The sequence below is a fragment of the Sycon ciliatum genome, chromosome 8 (genome assembly GCF_964019385.1).
Source record: "Sycon ciliatum chromosome 8, ocSycCili1.1, whole genome shotgun sequence".
In the NCBI taxonomy this organism is placed as follows: domain Eukaryota; kingdom Metazoa; phylum Porifera; class Calcarea; order Leucosolenida; family Sycettidae; genus Sycon; species Sycon ciliatum.
The window spans coordinates 23,878,726-23,899,850 of record NC_088650.1 but is presented as its reverse complement, the minus strand read 5'-3'; the positions used below and the strand labels follow the sequence as shown (position 1 = coordinate 23,899,850).

General features: G+C 45.9%; 1 protein-coding gene and 1 long non-coding RNA gene across 2 annotated transcripts in view; one reads left to right on the top strand and one right to left on the bottom strand.

Annotated features, from left to right (window-relative positions):
• Positions 1-2,143: 2,143 nt before the first annotated feature.
• LOC135822420 (uncharacterized) overlaps positions 2,144-21,125 on the bottom strand; it is a 36,697-nt gene continuing 17,715 nt past the window's right edge. The window contains exons 7-9 of the long non-coding RNA XR_010554488.1: positions 3,734-3,910; positions 3,414-3,488; positions 2,144-2,190 (exon numbers count right to left, since the gene is read on the bottom strand). This is a non-coding gene — a long non-coding RNA (uncharacterized LOC135822420). The remainder of the gene's footprint in view (positions 2,191-3,413; positions 3,489-3,733; positions 3,911-21,125) is intronic.
• Positions 6,328-11,700, top strand: LOC135822955 (uncharacterized). Its single transcript, XM_065335795.1, has 6 exons — positions 6,328-8,176; positions 8,418-8,992; positions 9,130-9,430; positions 9,626-10,273; positions 10,352-10,576; positions 10,725-11,700. The coding sequence occupies exons 1-6, from the start codon at positions 7,643-7,645 to the stop codon at positions 11,511-11,513; spliced, it is 3,072 nt and encodes a 1,023-aa protein (XP_065191867.1). The 5' UTR covers positions 6,328-7,642; the 3' UTR covers positions 11,514-11,700.

Here is a 21,125-nt window from a genome sequence, read left to right as displayed (position 1 = left end):
CCATCTTCGTAGTAACTGAGTCTACCCCTCACCCACTACTGCCACTGTGACCACAATTGCGCACAAACAGAGGACCTTAGAGGACCTACTTCTAACTACAGTGCTGGCCAAAGAAATCCAACCTTATGAATAAAATTGCACCGGGCGCTACGCAGCCCTAGTAGTAAACATACTGGACCGGTCTGTGCTCTCGAACGCGGCGCTACTTTATTAACGAGGTTGGATTTCTCTGGCCAGCACTGTACAAAATACACACATGCACACACAACACTGCTAGGCTTTCCACCACCACACTAGGTTTTGAAACCGAAGAGTGGCAAAATTCAGGGACAGACTAGAAAATCTGGGGAGACCTGATGGTTTTTTAAAGCAAAACACAGCCAACACTCTGCAGCCTCACAGCCTCAGGCAGGTTTTCCCGAGTGCACAAAATTAAAGGTTGTTGAGGCACCACGAATACAGTCGGGCGTCACAGAACGTGGGACCCAGGAATGTACGTGTATAGTATACCTCTAGGAACACCACAGCCAATAACGTTTTAAAACGAAACGCAGTGTCAATAGACTCAAGTCTCTGCTTTTCTGGAATACAGATTCTGCTACACACGTATTGCTCACTATCCAGTGGGATGTGCATCTAAGAAGGTGGTACAAGAAGTCAAGGAACTAAGCCTAAGGCCAGATTGCTGAAAGGTTTGTATAACTGACCAGCCTGACCTTGGAAACAACAGCCGTGGATACGTGGCTCTACTGTAATAAATGTACAGGTACACAAACAATTTGAATGCAGAAATAACAACAACAAACAGGGAGAGGTGTAGGAAAATATACTCGGCCCCTAGTGAATTTGCTTGTGTATTAGCTTGAAAACTTTGGGTACACTTGTTGAGAGACCTAACTGCATGCAGCTAAAATATGGAGTGCCGTTGTCACCGACGACTTTTCCAGTAAAGTTGCGGCTAACATCTTCTCAGGTATTCCCGGGTCTTCGCTAAGGCCGTAAGGGTGAATGATATCATGTGCGTCTTCTATTGCTGATGTCGCTACACTCGATGGTGGTGCTGAGGTACTGATTGTGGTGGAAGATATTGAGATGCCGTATGTCTCGAACCGTTTCGCCAAGTCTCCGCGGCCATCGCGTAAGAGGGTCGGGAGCACCACAACTGCAACGCCACAGACCCAAGGATCGATTCTCGGACAAAACATTCTTCAGATTGCCAAAGGTCCCCAGTGCTTGGCAATACTGGCCTGTACAGCATGAACACACCACACATACGCCCACACACCATGTACCATGTAAACGCCCGTTGCAGGAGAAGCACGCAAATCTGCAAATGAATTGGATGTGCACCCACAGATTTTCTCGTATAGGAACAATAGCTGATCTGAATCTGAATAAAACAGATCAAGACTAGTGCCAGATAACAGTCTAATCCGCACAAGGCAACTGGCGCAGCCATGTGAATCTCGAGCAAAATGGACAAACATGTCCCCAATTATCAGCAAACGGGTGTGCGTTACAGGATTGGCCTGGTAACTTCAAACAGGCACAATCCACTAACGTGGTGCCCCGTCAACTTCAACGGGAACACACCGATACAAACACAGCCCCACAACAGCAAAACGGGAACGCCGTTACAAATATGGTGCCCTGGCAACTTAACGGGAACGCACCAACACAAGCTGGCCTGGCACCTTCAAACAGGCACAACTGACAAAACACGGCATCCGGCAACAGCAAATGGGTAGGTACACCGTTACAAGAACAGTCCATCGCACCAGAATGCTGCTGCCACAACATTAAAGCAGCAGCACGCCAGACATGCATACATGGCATTCCCAAAAGCAGATACCTGGAGTCAAATTCATCCATCACACTGTTTGTTAGGGCTGAATTTTACAGTGACAATAGCAAATCCCACCTAAGGCACATGTGATGAGATCTGTACACGAACTATAGTCACAGAATCAATGCACATTAGTAGAGCATAAGAACTCACTTGCGCTCATACCCTGTCACGTAGAGATGCTACTCTACGTGTACTGTTCCGATGTCCATTGGGGTGGTATGCCGGCCACTTGCCAGATGTAGAGCTTTTAAGCCGTACTTTGCCACCGTCTGCTTGCCGTATCACCACCTCACTTATTCCAGGACTGTCGCTCCAACAATGGGCATGGAGCGGGAGCTAACCTGATAACAGTTGAGAGCGTGACAGAGTATCTTATTTAAATAAGGCCGAGTAAGGTGGATCCCTTTGGCAAACGTGAACACAGGCTTGGTGCTACAGGCATGGGCTGTCATGTACCGGAATAGCCAATACCGGGCATGTTTCGTCGACAGTAGATGGAACTGCGACGGCTCCACCGTATATGGCCGCGTCTTAGTGACCTTCAGGCGCAACGTGACCAAGTCAGGTGCGAGACTCCCAGCCTCCCACACAAATACTCTTTGGCTGTCAAACGAGTGAATACTAGTAGATGATGCTAAATACTCGCTGGCAAACAATAAGCCATACAAGGCCAGTAGTATACTTACCCACAGCATAGCCTGATCTACAATATGACTGATTGGATCGTTGTAAGTATTGCCGAAAATGGATTAAGTCGTCCACTAAAAGCTCTTTGAAACTCGGATGTTGAGCCAATATGGCAATAATAAAATTAATGTAGAAAGGAAAAGGACGTATGGATATGAGTGTAGAGTAACTGTCACTATATACTAAATACAGTCAGAAAGTGCAACAACCAGGCACTAAAACATTTGACGACCCGACTCCTGGCTTCAACACATCTCCGTAGTGTTAACGAGAGACCAAAGAGGGAAAGGTAATACTGGTTTCATCATCGTCCAGTAACAATCAACATTTCTTGTTCTTGTGGGACTGTAGCTTCAACTACTAGCTTGTGCTCATTTTCGTTGCGCTTACCTTCCCCTCTTTGGTCTCTCCTTTTAACCTTGAACCTTCCAAGTTGGAAGGCTGTTGGTTAGCGCTACGGAGATGTGTTGAAGCTAGGAGTCAGGTCGTCGAATGTCTCAGCACTCTGTCAGTTTTGTGCCTAGTTGTTGCATTTTTTTTACTGTAGTAGCTAGTTACAGTGGTGGACAGTTACTCTCAACTCGTATCCATATGTCCTTTTCCTTTCTAATAAAAGCTCTATCCGCAAATATGCCAAGGCGGCTTGCCGTCTCTCCCTCTATGCCATTCAACACAACTGTTGAGCGAGCAGCTTTTAGGCCAGCCCCATTGCACAACAGGTAATAGGCTACTAATAGCGTAACGCAGCTAGGTAAACACGAATCGATGAAAGAGGCAGACTTCTTAGAACAAAGAGACTAGTTGTGAAGGACACAACATTTTCAGCAGTCAGCAGTAGGAGAAATTGCTCTCAATTATGCAGCAATATTAGGCTTACACGTTTGTGTCATGCGTTCTGAGACGGAGTCCTTGACTAGCTCGTCACTGGCCGCACTCAGAGCAGCAGTCGTCACTACACATGGGTTGGGAAGCAATGGACAAAATTAACACTTGCCATGCACACATGCACTGCTTACCAGCTAAGTTAATATGTCATACTGTACTGCAGCAAGCAAGGAACTGGCAATACCTGCACCAGGCCTATCTACTGTGACCCATGCCATTGTGAATGAGAAGAGGCAGCATTTGACAGTATGAGCGGTGTGATGAACGGGAATGCATAATACAAGCCAGTCGAGCATAGGTACATGTACTTACGGACGCAAGCTGGCTGCACACCGCTCCACTGGCCGTTGATTTCACAAGTACGCACGGCCGAGCCCATAAGGGCATAGGGAGATGTGCACACAAACGTGGTCGTGTTGCTGAACATCAAGCCGTTCACGGTCATTGAGCCCAGTGCCGGTGGTGACAGGACCTGGCAGTCGGTTTGACCTGCACAAGCACAGAGTGCACAGAGCACAGGCATTCAGTGTATGCATGTTTGGCCTAGGGGTGAAACGAGTGCCAAAATTGAGGACTTGAGTACTCTTTGAAAAAACGAGCGAGTATTCGAGCGAGTACGAGTATTTTACTGACAACATAAAACAATGTACTGCACACACTCTCGTAACACTGAACGTATTACACCTGATACACATGTAGTCTTGCATGCAGCCTAGTGCAGGAAATAGTCTGAACTACTGTCTTTTGTTGGTAAGTAGGGACAAGTAATACTTTCACACTTGCATGGGTTATCAGTACTGGTCAGAGTAACAGACGTGCTTGATGTACAAGCATACAGTACACTGTGCATAAGATACTTTGAGTATTTCGCGAAGCGAGTCCTCACTCCTTTCGAATTTTCGAGCAAGCGCTCGAGTATTCGATATACTCGTTTCATCCCTAAAACGTTTGCGTATGTGTGCGTGGCACAGACGTTGGTTTTGAATAGGGCTGAAACGATAATTCAATAACTCCTAACGATCAACCAATATCATTAACGATCGATTTATTGGTTTTATCGATTCTTGTTGGCTCTACCCATGTACCTCGAACACCAGTTTAGGAAGAACTTCCATGATACCTTTGCTATGTTCGAAATTTGTGGCACCGCACTGTTGATATCTGAATCTTGCCATCACCATCTGGCAACTGCTCTTATCTCCAACCTCTCCAGGAAATGCACCAATAAGACAAAGTCTTCTCTTCCAATCTCTTTCAAAGCCATACATCAATTGTATTGCTCTTGAAAGTACATGATTGCACTCGTATTCACTATCGGATGAATTGCAAGGGCTAGAATGCTATCACTGATATGCATGCATGAAAAATCGTTAGCACTCATTTTGAACACTAACGATTATCGATTACACTCTTAACGATCGATATGCGAGTAATCGGTATAATTGTTTCAGCCCTAGTTTTGAATACATTGTAGTACACGCATTGTGTAAAGGAAATTGATGCGAAGACTGCCTCAACATGGCCATGCAAAGTAATAAAATAAATACAGCAGTGAATAGCGGTCAACAGTAGCTCTACATTTTGCTTGTAATAGAAGTCATTAGCGTCAGAGCAAGAAGAGGGACAAGACGAGTCAAGGGACAATCCGGAGGACGCAATACCATACGACCAACTGTTTGTTTCTACCAGCGTTATTGTACCGTCGACACAGCTCTGACGACGATATACTGGGCGAATGCCGCGGGGCCTCCCAGCGTGTCAGCGGCAGTGGGTGATGGGTAGATAACAAGGTAGCTTGCGGACAACATCGGTGGCATGAAGCCTAGTGACTGCCAAGCGTCTTGGCGCGACGGGCGAGCAGTACAGTGTCATGCCCCAGGGGCTGCTGTGGCTGTCGACGTCGGCGGGTCGTGAGGTGCGTTCGCAGGCCTTCATGGCGCTCGGACAACTGCAATACTAGTACACAGACTCTCACTACTAGCTACATAGTACTCTGATTCTGGCACGTTATTTCTGCATTGAATAGTGATTGATTTTCCGCGCCGAATATCCGACGCTGCATGCATGTCCAATGCGCGTCAACAGTACTTCACACTTTCCTTTTCCCGCGTTATCACCTCAGCTATGCCAGTTTTGTATGTGGAAACCCCCTATATAATAGCAGTTTGGTCTATATTTTTAATCATTCAATATCTTCCTTCACTGATGAGCTATGTATTAGCGAAACAGCTGTCTGAAGGAGTTTATCAATATCGTCTACGGAAGTGTCCTCGCAATGGTGATGGTTGTGTGCAGGAGGGTTTAGTCGGCTAAAGAGCGCAGTGTGGTGGTGGAGGTGACTCAACATTTTCTTCAATGGCCGAGAGCTCTGTCGCACCCTGTAATAATAATAGAAGTCATGAGTAGGAAGTAACGAGCGGGTTCTGGGCCAGGGGGCGCCCGGGTCCCAAAAAATGGGGTATTATTGAAAAATGGGGTACTAATAGTACCCCATTTTTGCGGTGAAAATTATTTTTGGCCCGGTTTTTTTGCGGATAAAAATATGTGCCAGGGGGTGCCCCTACCTCAAAAAAAGGGGGTATTATTGAAAATATGTATTGGGGTGTTATGCTCTACCCTAAACAATAAGGTAATATGGTGTCATGATTTGGAATTCTGCATGTATCATTAATTTTGATTTTTAGGGGTGGGTAATATGTCCTGCCCTACATCATAATATTGCATTCCGATGTCTAAAATATTACTATTTCAAATGTCAATGTTATCTCACTTTTTCCAATTTTATATTAATCAGAACTCATAGTTTTGCAGTATTTTGACTTGTAATTTCAATTTTTCGGATCATTTTCCGGTTAATTCATCTTTATTACTACAAGAAAATAAATAGAACTTCTCTACATATGGTTCGGAGGTTGACCAGGCCGACATCTTTGATCTGATAGAGAGAGAAATTCTGGAGACGGTACTCGATCATCCAATGGACTCAAAAATGAATTGTGAACCAAAAATGAAATTATATCAGGTTTTATAGGTCCCGCCAAGTCCCGTCCCGCCGGGTCCCGCCTCCGGGAAGGTGACGACCTTGGAGAACACGGTGAACACGGTGCGCGCCAAAAACCAAAACGTTGCTCGCGCCATGCCGTGTCTTTTTTGGTTCGGGTTTGGAATCTTTCCATTGACATAAGTCAATTAGTTTTCCATCTATGTCCGTAATCGAAAGGTCCATGAGGTGTAGAATTTTTCTAGCTTTCCTCTCGTATAATTCTTTTCGACATACAACAATTCTTTCTCGAACTTTTAGCTGCTGGAATACCGGATTCATCTTGACCTCAGATGCACAGATCATGCATCCATGCATTGACGTCACAGTACATCATTGCAGCACTGATTTCACTGTGAAGTGTGGAACATGGGTCAATGCGCGATAAAAGGATGAACGTGATTTCAGCGGGAAGTGCGCTAATTGGTCACATGTTTTCAGCGGGAAGTGCGGTAAGTGGTTAATTGTTTCCAGCGGGAGATGAGTGGATTGGTTAATTGAAAAACAACCAGTTATTCCGAATTCAACTATTACGAAAACCCTATAAAAATAGATCCTCGGTACCTTGTCAAGCCATTGTGTGGTTGTCCGCCACCACCCCTGCTCAGGATGGAACCCCTTCGGAAGAAACCTCGTCAGTCTTTTGATGTAGTGAGATCATCTGATCTGTTGCAATTCTTTAGTTATTGTCCTGATCAAGAGTTTGCAGATGTACTAAAGTTTTTCTCTCATGTTCTACCGTCGCTGGAGCTGCTTCTTGAAGAGAATATTGAGCAATGGGGCCAGTACAAGTGTTCTTTGGTAGTTCAGGTGGTGATGCAGAAGCTGAATCCTGCTACAGGACAAATGGTTTCCAACACATTCTTCTTCCGATCGAGTACAACGCTGGTGCTCAACACCATGGAGCTGAGGGACCTTCTCAGTAGGATGATAGCTCAGATCAACGCTCGTCTTGATGATTTCGTTCGTCATGGATCAGGTTGGGTAGTTGAACGGATTTCCTGTTTACACATCGAAATGTCACGCTACTGTGTACTTGGAGGAAGTTCGTACATCCCCTTGCCACCGGAGTTGAAGTCGAAGAAGGCCATTGTTAACGTGCAGAACACTGACAACAAGTGTTTACTGTAAGTATAGCAGTGGGGTTTCAGTGTGGTGATACGGTGTATGGATTGAACTGTATGCCGCCTGTCCATGTCTTATGTCATCCGTACTTTAGATGGTCAATACTGGCTGCTAAATTTTCGGCAGACAAGTCTCATCCATGTCGTCAATCGTCGTACGTAGAACATGCGGATACTGTGGATGTGAGCGGCATCGAGTTTCCAGCAAAACTGGAAGACATACCAGTCATCGAAAGACTGAACGACGGTCTTTACATCAACGTCTTCGGATATGAAGAGAAAGTCATATATCCGTTAAGAATTTCTCAGCAACCGCAGACCGCCATCAATGTATTGCTCATCCAAGACGAACGCAATGACGTGGAGGTGCAGCACTGGGTGTGGATAAAGTCATTCAGTCGTCTTGTTGCTACTGGAGCACGTCGAGCACATTTTGTCTGCTTCAGATGTCTCTCAACACACGTCACGGAGAAGGCATTGAATAATCATATGATGTACTGCAGTGAACATCCTGAAGCTACGGTGGAGATGCCAAAGGCTGGCGATAGAGTGATGTTCAGGAATGTGAACAAGCAGCTTCAAGCCCCATTTGTAAGTAGAACACTTAATCAAGGTGAACACACTGTGGTCTGTTTTTTTTTTTTCTTTCTTTACTGCACATGTTTCTTGACTCTGAGTGTTCACCTTTCTGCTGTTTTACTCGGTGTTGTCTCTGCAGCTATTCCTAATTCTCTATCTGTCTTTTCTGCTGTTTTACTCGGTGTTGTCCCTGCTGCTATTCCTACTTCTCTCTCTTGCTCTCTCTCTCTCTCTCTCTCTCTCTCAAATGCAGGTGATCTATGCCGATTGTGAGGCTTTCATAGAACCTCTGTCCGCTGACAATAAAATCGGTCATTCGACATTCCAAAAGAACAAGCATGTAGCCTGTTCCTGTTCGTACATTGTAGTACGATCTGATGGCGTCGTCACGAACCGTTTCTTCTACCGTGGAGAAGATTCTATGTTCTGTTTTCTGCTGTCACTTGAGCAAGAGGAGGAGACTATCCGTGATGAGCTTCTAGCATGTAATGCTGGTCAAATGATCATTTCAGAAAGTCAGCAACGTGAATTTGAAACGGTAGTCTCCTGTTGGATCTGTGGTGAAGCGTTGGGTAGCGATCGTGTACGTGACCACTGTCACATCACCGGTGCTTATCGTGGTGCAGCACACAACCATTGTAACCTGAACATGCGGATTGAGCCATTAAAGATTAAGATTCCTGTGATCTTTCATAACTTGAAGGGATACGATTCTCATCACATCATATCTGCCATTGGGAGAACGTCCATTGATGAGATTACGTATGTGAACAAGAAAGGACAAGAACGGGTACGTTACATACGCGTGGTGTGTGTGTGTGTGTGTGTGTGCGTGGATCATGATGTTTTTCTAAGAAGGAAGATCATTACTATGTTGGTACTCATATTCACGTTTATATGATTGATATTCATCTTTACAGCTGCACCTTAAAACTGTGTCTCCTCTTTTTCTTTCTTCTTCTCAGACAGCGTCTCGGTGCTATCAACGTGATTCCCATCAACAGTGAAAAATATGTCACATTCGGATGGAGACAGTTCCAGTTCATCGACAGCCTGGCATTCTTGAACACCTCCCTAGACCGGTTGGTTTCGGCTACACCACCAGATGCATTCGCCCTTCTATCCGCACGATTTCCAGACGAGGATGAACGCAAACTGTTGACACGAAAGGGTGTCTACCCGTGTGAATATATGGGGTCGTACGACCAATTCGAAGAAACGCGTCTACCACCCAAGGATGCATTCCACTCAACGCTAACGAACACGGTGAGTAGTGTGACAGATATAGTAGATCTTTCTCTCTTTCTTTTTTCACCATCTTACTTCGAAGTACTAAAATAAGCCAAAATGTGTTTGAACGCTTCCTGCAGCTTCATACTAAATAATTGATTGTGTGGGCGAACTACTAAAATAAGTTCGTTGATTTGTTTTTCTTTTTGGTGTACATTTTCTATTCCCTAGGGTATCAGTGATGAAGACTATGCCTATGCACAAACAGTATGGACTGCGTTTGACTGTGAAGATCTAGGAGACTATCACGACCTCTACCTGGAGACTGATGTGCTGCTGTTGGCTGACGTTTTCGAAAACTTCAGAAGAACTGCTCACGCAACCTATGGATTGGATCCCGCTAATTACCTCACCTTACCGGGATTTGCCTGGGATTCGCTGCTGAAAATGACGAAGGTGTCCCTTCATCTCATTTCCGACATTGACATGTTCAACTTCATTGAGCATGGCAAAAGAGGTGGCATAAGCATGGTGTCCGCTAGACACGCCACCGCCAACAACAGATATCTATCGGAATACAATCCAGACGAGCCGTCAAGCTTCATCCAATATTTAGATGCGAACAATCTATATGGATGGGCCATGTCTCAACCCTTGCCCGTGTCGGACTTCTGCTTTGAAGCAGTGACGGATGATCTTCTGGAGACGGTACTCGATCATCCAATGGACTCTTCGACGGGATACATGGTGGAGTGCGATTTAAGGATTCCAGATGGTGTGCATGACATGATGAATGATTATCCGTTGGCTCCTGAGCAGATGAAGGTGACACGAGATATGCTTTCTCCATATCAGACCCACATGGCAGAGAAACTAATGGTAAGTCATGGTCTATCTGGTGGATATGCTTGTATTAATCTTCTAAGGTTTGTGTATATCTATACTGTACTCTTGTAGGTGAGCGGTTTGGAAGCGAAGAAACTGGTGCCAAATCTACTACCGAAAGAGCACTATGTTCTGCACTACAGAAACTTGCAGCAGTATGTGTCCTTGGGTGTGGAGATTACAGATGTGCATCGTGTGCTCTCCTTCACACAACACCCATGGATGAAGCCATACATCGACACTAATACTGACCTGAGAAAGCTATCAACTTCTGATTTCGAGAAAGACTTCTATAAGGTGGGTACTCCACATCATGTGTGTGTGTGTGTGTGTATTTAGCGATAGTGTGGGATCTAGTATGTACTGGAAGTGTGAATGACCTGAAGATAACAGTTTTCTTATTGTTGTTTTTCTTGTCTTTTCTTTGTATGCCTGTTTATCGTAGTTGATGAACAATGCTGTATATGGCAAGACCATGGAAAACGTTCGAAACAGAGTAAACATCAAGCTCATTCGTGAACAGGATGAAAAACCACGTCTCCAGAAAAGCATCAACAAACCTTCGTACATCCGCAGTGTAGCCTTTGAGAACGATCTGATAGCAATCGAGTTTGCCAGGACAAAGGTGACTCTCAATAAACCCATTTATGTGGGTACAGCCATCCTCGATCTGTCGAAGCACTTGATGTATTCCTTTTACTATGAAGTTCTCCTACCCCGCTATGGACAAAATGTACGTTTGCTCTACACTGATACTGATAGTCTGATCGTACATATTCAAACGGATGATCTGTACACCGATATGTCAAACAACATAACAGCCTATGACACATCCAACTATTCACCATCCCACCACCTGTACAGCACGGTCAACAAGAAGGTGGTAGGGAAGTTCAAGGACGAACTAGGTGGCAAACCCATCAAGGAGTTCATTGGTTTGCGGAGCAAGATGTACGCATACCGCTGTGAAGACAACGACGACAATGGCAAGCGTGCCAAAGGTGTGCAGAGAAGCGTGTTGAAAAACACCATAACCGTCGATGATTATCGAACATGTCTCGTCGAGGAGTCTCAGCTGAAGAGAACAATGAATGTTCTTCGAAGTCGACGACATTGCATTCACGGAGAGGAGCTACGCAAGATTGCCCTCAGTGGATTCGACAGTAAGCGTTACATTCTGGAGGATGGTATCAACACCCTGGCATTCGGACACAAGGATATTCCAAAGCACTGAGGGATTTCCACACATACTAGAGCATATGTCATATCTTCTCATGAAATACATTGTAAATACTATGCGATTCATAATATTCACGTTAATCCAAAGCATGAGCTACATTGTACATATGAAATGCTAATACTTTTTGAGATCATTCACATCCTTCTTTGTTAACCAGGTATGGAATTTTTCGTCTTGATAACCCCTCCATTTGACGAGCCGACTGTTCTTGTTGTATTTCAACACCTTATCGAATCTCAATCCTGTGTGTCTGGCATGTTGTAGCTCAGCTCCATAGAACTGTCCTTGAATGACTTCTCCCATCAGGTCTTGAACACGATAGGTGTGGGGTACAGTGGGTAGGACATCGTTTACCACGAACACTTCCTCTGTCCAGTTGGGCGTGTACCCTTTCTCGAAATGACGTTTAGCTACAGCCAAACGCACATCATCACCCACTTTGAATTTTGCTGGTGATTGCTTCGAGTGTACGTCTGCATCTTTTGGTTTTCCATCAAGAGAAGCTTTCGTGGGACTCATGCCGATACTGCGATGTTTCGAGCTGTTGTACTTGACCATAAGCTGAGGAAGGACGTCAAGATACTGTGTCGTAGCTTTCTCCGTGAAATGGCGCCACATTCTGCCTTTCAGTGTTCTATTGAAGCGTTCCACCACCACGGCTTTTCCTTCGTTGTGGGTGCTGTACATGATGATGTTGTGATCCTTGACCCATTGCTTCATTGTTGCATTGTAGAACTCCTTGCCTTCGTCTACCCATAGTTTTTGTGGTACCCTGTTCGATGTTTTCAGGATCATGTCGAATGCATCCCTGACAGCAGAGCCAGTTTTGGTTTTCAGGGGTACTGCCCAGGCATAGCGACTGTACAGATCGATGACGGTCAGCAGGAATTTGTAGTTCTTGTTGCTTCGGGCAAACCGTTGCATATCCACTAGATCGGCACTCCAGATGTGATCCACAGACCTGCTCTTCACCTTGCGTCTTTTGAAATGCACTCGTCTGGGTTTGTGCAATTCGTTAGCCAGTTGCGTGTGGAATGGTGTGGACTGCGACTTCTTCTTCTGTCTTCCATCATGAAGTGCTTTTTGCACTTTCGTATCCCACAAGGCTCCACCACCTCGCAAGACACCTAAACTGAGAACCAGTTGATCGTTTTCCAGCTTTTCATCCTCATCGAAGACTCTTCGGAAAGTTCGAAGTGCTTCATCCAGACCATATTTGGAAAATAGCTTTCCCATCAATATGGCATACCATCCACATACTGCTGTGCTTCTGTCTTGAACGGCTTGGGTGTTGGTGATGATCTTACAGTCTGCATAGGCTTCTTTAAAGAAATCGCACAGTGCAGGTTCAGTGTAATCTTGCTCCATAGTGTATAGACTGCGTCCGAAACTGTCAAAAACCAGGATCACGTTTTGCTCGCGACACACGGTCAACCAATGATGTCCACCTTCCGGTGCATCGTACACCGGTAGAACGTTGTCGGTGTTGACGATACAAAAGTCTCCATTGTTCAAGGGTGGTAAGAGGTCGTAACTTGTACACCCCACGAACCCTCCAACACCATTCAATCTTCCTTTGATGTCGGCACTGCTGAGAGGGTAGTCCATTCTTGATCATAGCCTGAAAATTTTCGCGCACGTGATCACATTGAACGTCCACTCAGGATATCCTTGATGATACGAGTGATCCTGCTTTTATCCTTCAGAACCTCTTGAATGAATGATGCATCGTCCACCATCACCTTTTGTGCTCTGATCATGAAATGCTCGGGATGGATCAATTTTGCTTCAGTTGTTCTACCATACGTAGAAGTCATATCGTTGAGATCTTGAAACTTGAGCTGCGATCCTGGTACAGCTAGCACTAGGGTGGCTAGTTCATGAATCTTTCGTTCTGATCGAAGGAATCCATCGACATGTTTGTGGATTCCCACCGCACCCGCTATGGTTGCAAATGGGTACCTGGACATGTAGATGCGATTCGTCTCGTTGACCAGAGTAGTGTAGTCGTTCATCGTCTGCGTCTTCAGGGCATCCGCAGCCGCTTCCACCCGACTCCTGAACCTCAGTCGATCTTCATCGTAGAGTTGCAGCAGTTGTGATCGGCTTGTGAAGTAGTTGCTCTTCAAAAAGGTTGCCGGTATATTTGTATGTCGGAGGAAACTGTCCAGGATTTGTAGGATCCATCGGTCAAATTCGTGGTCTTGTAATAGATTGAAAGGCACTGATGTTAAAGGTGCCTTTCTCTTCTTCCTGACATCTGCAACGGAATCGCGAACTTGATCGGTAGTGGAATCATAGTTGAGTATGTTGGATGCAATCACATTTCTCACAGACGGGTAACTGATGTGATCGGGATTGTTTTTGAAGTGGGTGTCATATAGACGCTTTACTCGCGGATCAGCTTGCAGTTCCAACAGGGTGGAGGTGCTCAAACTGTGATCTGGCACTTGGGAAAGAACTTTCTTGACGCTTTTCAAGTAGGTATTGTAGTTATTACCTCCTTTTTGCCGCATGAGTGGTGGTATACCGAGAACTTCCCACGAATTTACTCTCTTCTTGAGGATGTGTTGAGGATGTTTCGACATAAACTGCAAGGTTTGCAACCTTTTACGCTTGGGTATCGAGAAGGATCCCTTTCTGGACCCCACCCTCTGTATACTGCTCGGTAGCCCATTTGAGAATTTCACCGTAAGATGCTCCATTCTTATTCATGATTGGAATTTTTTTTCAATGTTTCGGCTAACTTTTCGGCTAACTTTTCGGCTAACTTTTCGGCTAACTTTTCGGCTAACTTTTCGGCTAACTTTTCGGCTAAACACGCACATCAACGAGGTTTTTATTCAAAAGTCACCTTTAATGCAGTGTCTTCGCAATACGTGTAGTACTGATTAGAAGAGCAATCAATGGTTAGGATAGGTCTGCGACACACCGCCAATAACTTCTCATACAATCTAAAGATAATGGATGACTTCGTGCACACACCACCAAACAGAGTATTGAGATAACGCTTGATATTGCTTTTATCAGTGAAGCGAAATAGATACATAAAGTTTGCATTGATCTTCATGTCCTTAATGTTATCAAAGCTCTGAGAGAGAAAGAACACGTTCAACTTATGATGATGACTGTACATGGTGAAGAACTTGTAGAGACACTCTCTTTGGCTGCCGTGCTTCAAACCCATCACTCTGATGTCATCAATGATCACATAGGTGTTAGGCTGGAGATCCATGTCTTCGATACACTCGGGCATGGTGCTGTAATGCTTGAAGGATTTGAGGCTTGGGAGACGATACTGATCGGCCGGCGTGTTGGAGATGACAACTATACGCTCAGGTTGCACACGTTTCAGGAGCTTGATGAGAAAGTAGGATTTACCCATGTTGCTCTGTCCCAGAAACAATACGTTTTGACCCCAGGATTTCAGAGCAGGAATGATTTCCGTGAACCAATCCTTAGACTCGAACTGAAGACCAGGAATGTGCAGCCCGTGTCGAGCAGTGGCCGTGGTCGGAACATCGTCGTTCCTTACGGGACTAGTCTTTTTCTTCCTCCCGATTTCCTGTCCAAGGAGCGAGATAAAGTCCATGATCAGATGTTGTAGGATGGACCGATGTGAGCGGAACTCATAGAAGACGGTCCTGCACTGTTAATGTTCTGTCGAATTTTTTGAGCAAATGGAGTTTCAGGACGGGTTAGGGATCTACGAGGTGCAGACAGGAACGATGAAGCTTCGTCGAGGGCACGATGTCCTAGTTTTTTGAACAAGGCCCTTCCTTGTTTCTTTATTCCTCGTGCCCTGCGGCCTTTGGAGCGAACTTGACGAGCTGGTTTCTTGGTTTTTCGAGATGCTCGTTGCCGAATCTTCTTCGGTGCATGCCGACGACGACGACTTTTAGTGCGCTTCATGGCACCTGCTGAGCTTCCCTTCCTTACTCCTCTGCCGAATATTTTATCCATTACGTTGTCACCCAGTGATGCCATGGTACCCATGGCCAAGGGAGCAGCCAGGTTCGTCAGGAGTGGTATGGCCTTGGCGGCTAATCCTGGTGGAATGGCTAGACCTCCTCGGTGCATGGCAGGGTTGTAAGCTGTTTTCATTTGCGTTTCCACAATGTCTCCGGACTCTCCTCTCCCCAAAAGCATGGGAAGAAGTGTCATTCCTGCCATGGCAGCCAGGGGTCCAAGTCCACCGCGTTGCATTGCATCTTGTTTTGTCGTGGGTTCCGCCATCTGCTTTTCCATCTCATCCGGTCCAGCACCGATTAGGTTTTTCCAGAAGCTCTTTTTCCAGAAGAATCCACCGTGTTGTCGACTCGATGTTTTCAAATCACCACCGTAGACACGATGTCTGGTCTCCAGGTCACCACCTTCCATGATGCCCTTTTACTACTAGGTCGGAATTAATTCATACAACTTCGGCTTTGATACCTTCATCTTTGCTCATGGTGTACAAGTACTTGTCCATGCAGAGAAGGTTGACTTTGATCGAGGCACCATTTTCGCTAGGTCTCCTCACGGGGGCGTTTGTCACGTCGCTAAATTGATAGTCGATGGACAGATTTCCTCTCGATCTTGGATTGTCTGTGGTCCGATCCAGATTCAAGTTGATAGGCACCATAAAGTAGTGATTGCAGTAATCTGCAGCGGTGATGGGGATTTGCGTTCCATACGTCTTGCCGAAAAAGTCTTGAACCAGATTGTAGCCACGCAGGTAGGAGGATTTGTTGTAATCGTAGAAGTATTGCCCTTCAGTATTACGACTCACATCCCACTGGAACTTGAGCGGGTTGTCAAAGAGCATCTGGTCGTTGACAGTGACACGAAGTTGACTGAGATTTGCATGAATCATGGCCAGTCTGTTCGAAGAATGCGATGCTTGACCTCCAGCCAATGCTGGCTGTGTACCATGAGTCAAATCTGTGAAGAACAGGATCATCCTGCGTGGAATGTCCGCATTGTGAAGCAGTTCCAGTGTACCAGCATCATCTGAAATGCTCTTTTGTATGAGACGAGGGCACCACGTGTGGAAATAGAGTTGTTTGGGAAGGCGTACACGATCGGTGAGATTGGGTTCCATGCGATAGGTAGTGTACACAAAGTCCAATTGGAGTAGATCGATCTCAATATCACCGACGCTCAGAGCACTGTTGGCACCACCGCCTTGATCGCTAAGCATGATGTATCTGGAAAGCTCGGATTGTGGCAGATCAAAGCGAAGCTTCACCTGTGTACCCGGGGGTAACCAAGCATCGTCCTGATTGAAAAACGGTAGGAAGGGTCTCAGCTTGTACTGAAACCGTCCAACAGCTGCACGAAGTGCATTTTCCTGAACCGTGTTGGAGAAGCCTTCGTTGGTGACAAGCTCGACGGTGGGTGCACGCCTGAGTGTGAAATCATCGACGAAATCCGGTGCTTGTGCTGCATTAGCGTTTGCAGCGTTTGTTTCGAAGGCATAGCCATGCTTACGCTTCACACCAAGTTGATAGGGCGATAAATCCACACCTCTCAATGCTCTTTGCGGATCCAGTTTCTGTAGACCGTAGAGATCCGAGTCCACGTACTGAAGGCGTTCGCTGCTGCTTTCCATTAGACTGAGGATATGCTGAACCATTTGCATGTCGGCAACTTTACTCGATTGCGTGACCTCTGTTCCGTTGATCTCCACTCGAATGTTCTTGAACCACGAAAAGGCTGGTGACGTGGTGCACACCCATCGCGTGTAGTCTCCAGGCTGGTTATTGAGATTGTTTTTGACACTATAGCGCATTTTCACGATGAAATAGCTCTCCCCCAGAGCAATGAAATTCGGCGACGAGATGTCTAGTTCATTGTTCAGGGATGGTGGTGATCGATCTGCTGTGGAAAAGAGTCGTACTCCGCGTCTACCCTCAAGCAACGAGAGTTTCTTCTCCGTCCTGTCGAGGATGTTCTTCTGAACGATCTTCGTGTTGGTCAGGAGTCCCGTGAAGGACTCCGGAGCTTGTGGTGAGTATATCTCCTGTGCCATTCTTGCGAGTCACATTATAATAGGGGTGAATTTTTTTTAAAGATCCAATATCCAGTGTCTTGCGAAAGTCGTTCATCATCGATATCAATCGTTGATGCTCCTCGTTAGTGAGCTTCCCATCTTCCAGAGTAATGCCCAATTCCAACATGAACGAGTCTTCAGCTCTCTCCATCTGCTGCAGTTGTTCAATACACTTGACAAGCTGACGTTTGGTGTCGAGAACGTGTTTACCAATGCATGCCATGATCACACCGATGATCGTGCTACTGATGGCGATGATTCGAATGCGATGTTCTCCAGATACAACACCACTCCCTTGAAGAATGTTGAGAATGGTTTGAATGAGTATGAGAAAGGACAAGATTGCAGTGTTGTAAATTACGTACTTCTCCCGGCAACGCACCTTTTCGCTCTCCAATTTCTTTCGTTTTGCTATATCCTCCACCATGTCACGCACGTGACGGACACGAACATCTGGAAGATCCATCTAAGTAGTTGTGTTGGTGATCCGAAGATCAAGGTAGACGGGATATCCGGAAGTAATGTGTTCACCGGTGTTGAATTTCAACCAGAACGAAATGCTAGTCACGTTTTCGTGTGGAAGCAGCAGTCGTTTGTCTTCTTTCCCGAACACGTAGTTATTCAAACCGTTGAGGGTTTGAATAAGAAAAGTCTTCAGCACCCTCGAATCAGTATTGTCTTCGTACTCCACAGCAGGTCCAATGAGGTCGGTGTAGAGCAGGACAAGTCTTCTGCCTTTCGTCAGATCCACAGCGAACGGGAACGTGTGAGATCCCTCGATCGTGTATGGCTTGAGAATAGTGCCCACACCCAGCACCAATGCGGGTGAGTCCTTCTTCAACAAGCACCGTTTATTCCTGGGTACCGAGACACTTATACGGCTGGTGTGACGAGAGTAGGAAAACACAATGTCTCCGTGTCCTGCTCGTTTCAGAGTGGCATTGATAATAGACGCCAAATCGTCTACATCGCTGTATGTTCCCGTCTTGATGGAAAGTCTATCCTCTTCTTCTTCTTCTTCTTCTACACCATGTACCACATAGAGTTTGTTCGTTGCCTCGTCTATGTTCTCAAAGTGTACTTCAAACTGAGCCGATTCAACATGCAGGACTTTATCACGCGTATCGAGCTCCTTCACATTTAGAGTAAAGTTCGGTTTGTGCAATCCCCTGCTCACGCCCGACGTGTTGTTCGCCACTGTCAATATCACAGACATTCTGGTGTTGTGATGACACTCACTATAGATAGGTTTTATTTTTCATTTTCATCTCAAGAATGTAGTGTAGCCTGTGTGCTATATATTATGTACAATCAAAGTAGCACTTTCATATATCGTAGTGTGCCATGAGTTCTGTGTGGATGCGCTGGATTGTATGAGAAGATAAACTCTCTGCAAAGTGCAAATGACAGAACAACTTTGATGAAGTGCCGTTGAAGAATTGAGTACCACCAATGCTATAATTGCAATCTTCGATTCCATTGGTCCTGGAAAATGGGACAGTGTCTAAGTTGGAATGTATCAAAATGGAGTTTACGTATAGAGTGAATAGGCCTTCTGAATTCCGAGCGTAACTTATGACACACTTTGTACCCAAGAGATCCGTCATACTCGACACAGGTTTATCCAAAGCCGCCGATAATTGGCTGACTACAGACGAAACGGGTATGTTGAATGATGAATGGCCGGGACGCGTGAAGTAGTTGCCGCTTATGTGGGTGGCAGTGAACAACACGTACAAACTATCCAAGCTGAAATTTCCGACAGTATCGATATCGAATGCCTTCAATGCCATGTTTCTAGGGTCAGGTGCGTCCACTTGAATTACTTGGAACATTGCAAAAGACATGTTGTCGTGAAACAGATTGACGAATCGTTCTCTAATGGAAACTTCGCTGGGTTGTGTAATGTTGAGGTAGAAGTGATCGTCTCGGAACATGTCGATGCTGTTCACGTTGATTCTCTTGTCCTTCATGTCAACGAGATTTATCCCTCTGTATCTGTTTCTGCTCACCCTGGTGACGGATTCAAATCTGCTAGGATTAGAGTATATGTAGAGGTAGGCGTTTCTCCGAATGAGAGGTAGTAGATGAAACGGATCGGATAGGTTCTGATTTGATTGCGGACCCATGGGGCCTCTGGTTCCTTGAGGACCTATGGGGCCGATGATTCCTTGGAGACCCACGGGACCTCTGTTTCCTGGAGGACCGGTTGGACCGATGGTTCCTTGGGGACCCATGGGACCTGTGGTTCCTTGATCACCTTGCACACCACGTTCACCTTGTGGGCCGTCTTGCCCATCTTCTCCTCTAGGTCCAATCTCACCTTCAGGCCCGACCAATCCACGTTCTCCACGTGGTCCAACTTCACCTCTGGGACCTTCTGGACCAGGTATTCCTTGATCACCTTTTTGACCGCGTTCACCACCTTGCCCATCAGCTCCTCTAGGTCCAGTCTCACCTTCAGGACCGATCAATCCACGTTCTCCACGTGGACCAGCTTCACCTCTTGATCCATGAAGCCGACCAAACGCCTTCCATTTCGAGCTGAATTTCTTGTACACGATGAGCGTGGTTGCATCGAGATAGAAGTCACCATTTCTCCCTACAGAGTTCAGTGGCATGCCACCTCCGCTAAGCCATCCCAATCCCCGATCACCACGAGGTCCTTTCATCTTGCGCACAGTGTCCATACCAGTTTGCAATCTCGATGATGCTTGTTGGATTTCATTCTTGACCCAACCGGCAGGGACAGCACATGTCAAAGAACTATCATCGTACGCCAAATTACAGATGGAATGCTCGTTCATGTTGAGGTTAGCATCCATGGACACGGATCCATCTGTTTTCACGTGCAGCTCATCAGCTGCTATGGCTTGATCTGTGTAGCGCGTAGATCTGTTTTCCACATCTTCCACTTTGCTCTCATCGGCTTTCTCCTCCTTCAGTTTCTCCACATCATGAACCAAGGTGTTTTCGGTGTCATCGTTCCCCACAACTGATTGTATTTCGGTAATATCATTCTGCATGCTTTGCATGTGCTTGAGGGAAGTCTCCTCCCCATCACTCCTATGGAAATGCGTAGCCCAGTACGCCATCTTCACACACACACACACACACACACACTGTTCTAATTATGATAGGAAATATTTTCTTTCTCAAATAAATCATTATGATACTCATGTGTGCTAGTGGTAATCTAATGAAGCGATGATATGTTAGCAAGAGAGAGAGAGAGAGCAAGAGAGCATGAAAAAAAAAAGGGTTAGGATATAAAGTCTTTCTGATCAATCAATGTGGTAAGATAGACTAAGCATTTAGCAGATTCAAGTCCAGTGAATTGTCCGGTAGGGTGTCAGGGAGAGACGCTGCCGCCGCCACCGTTGTGTCAAACGCAATGTCAGCAGTCACGTTGTCAGCAGTGCTCCACTTCTTGAGGAATGCAATCACCAGTCGAGTCAATTCAGCCTCGGGAAGGTCTTGCACGGTGTCGTGATCCCTTTCACAAAGCCGTGAGTCTACAAACATCAGGGGGATTGCCGAAAGCCATGCCTTGAATTCGCACTTCTCCCTGT

Coding starts and splice junctions, on each gene's coding strand:
- LOC135822955 (XM_065335795.1), top strand. CDS start 7,643: ATGCCGCCTGTCCATGTCTTATGTCATCCGTACTTTAGATGGTCAATA. Junction 8,993..9,129: donor GTGTGTGTGTGTGTGTGTGT/GTGCGTGGATCA, acceptor TCTTCTTCTCAG/ACAGCGTCTCGGTGCTATCA. Junction 10,274..10,351: donor ACATGGCAGAGAAACTAATG/GTAAGTCATGGT, acceptor GTACTCTTGTAG/GTGAGCGGTTTGGAAGCGAA.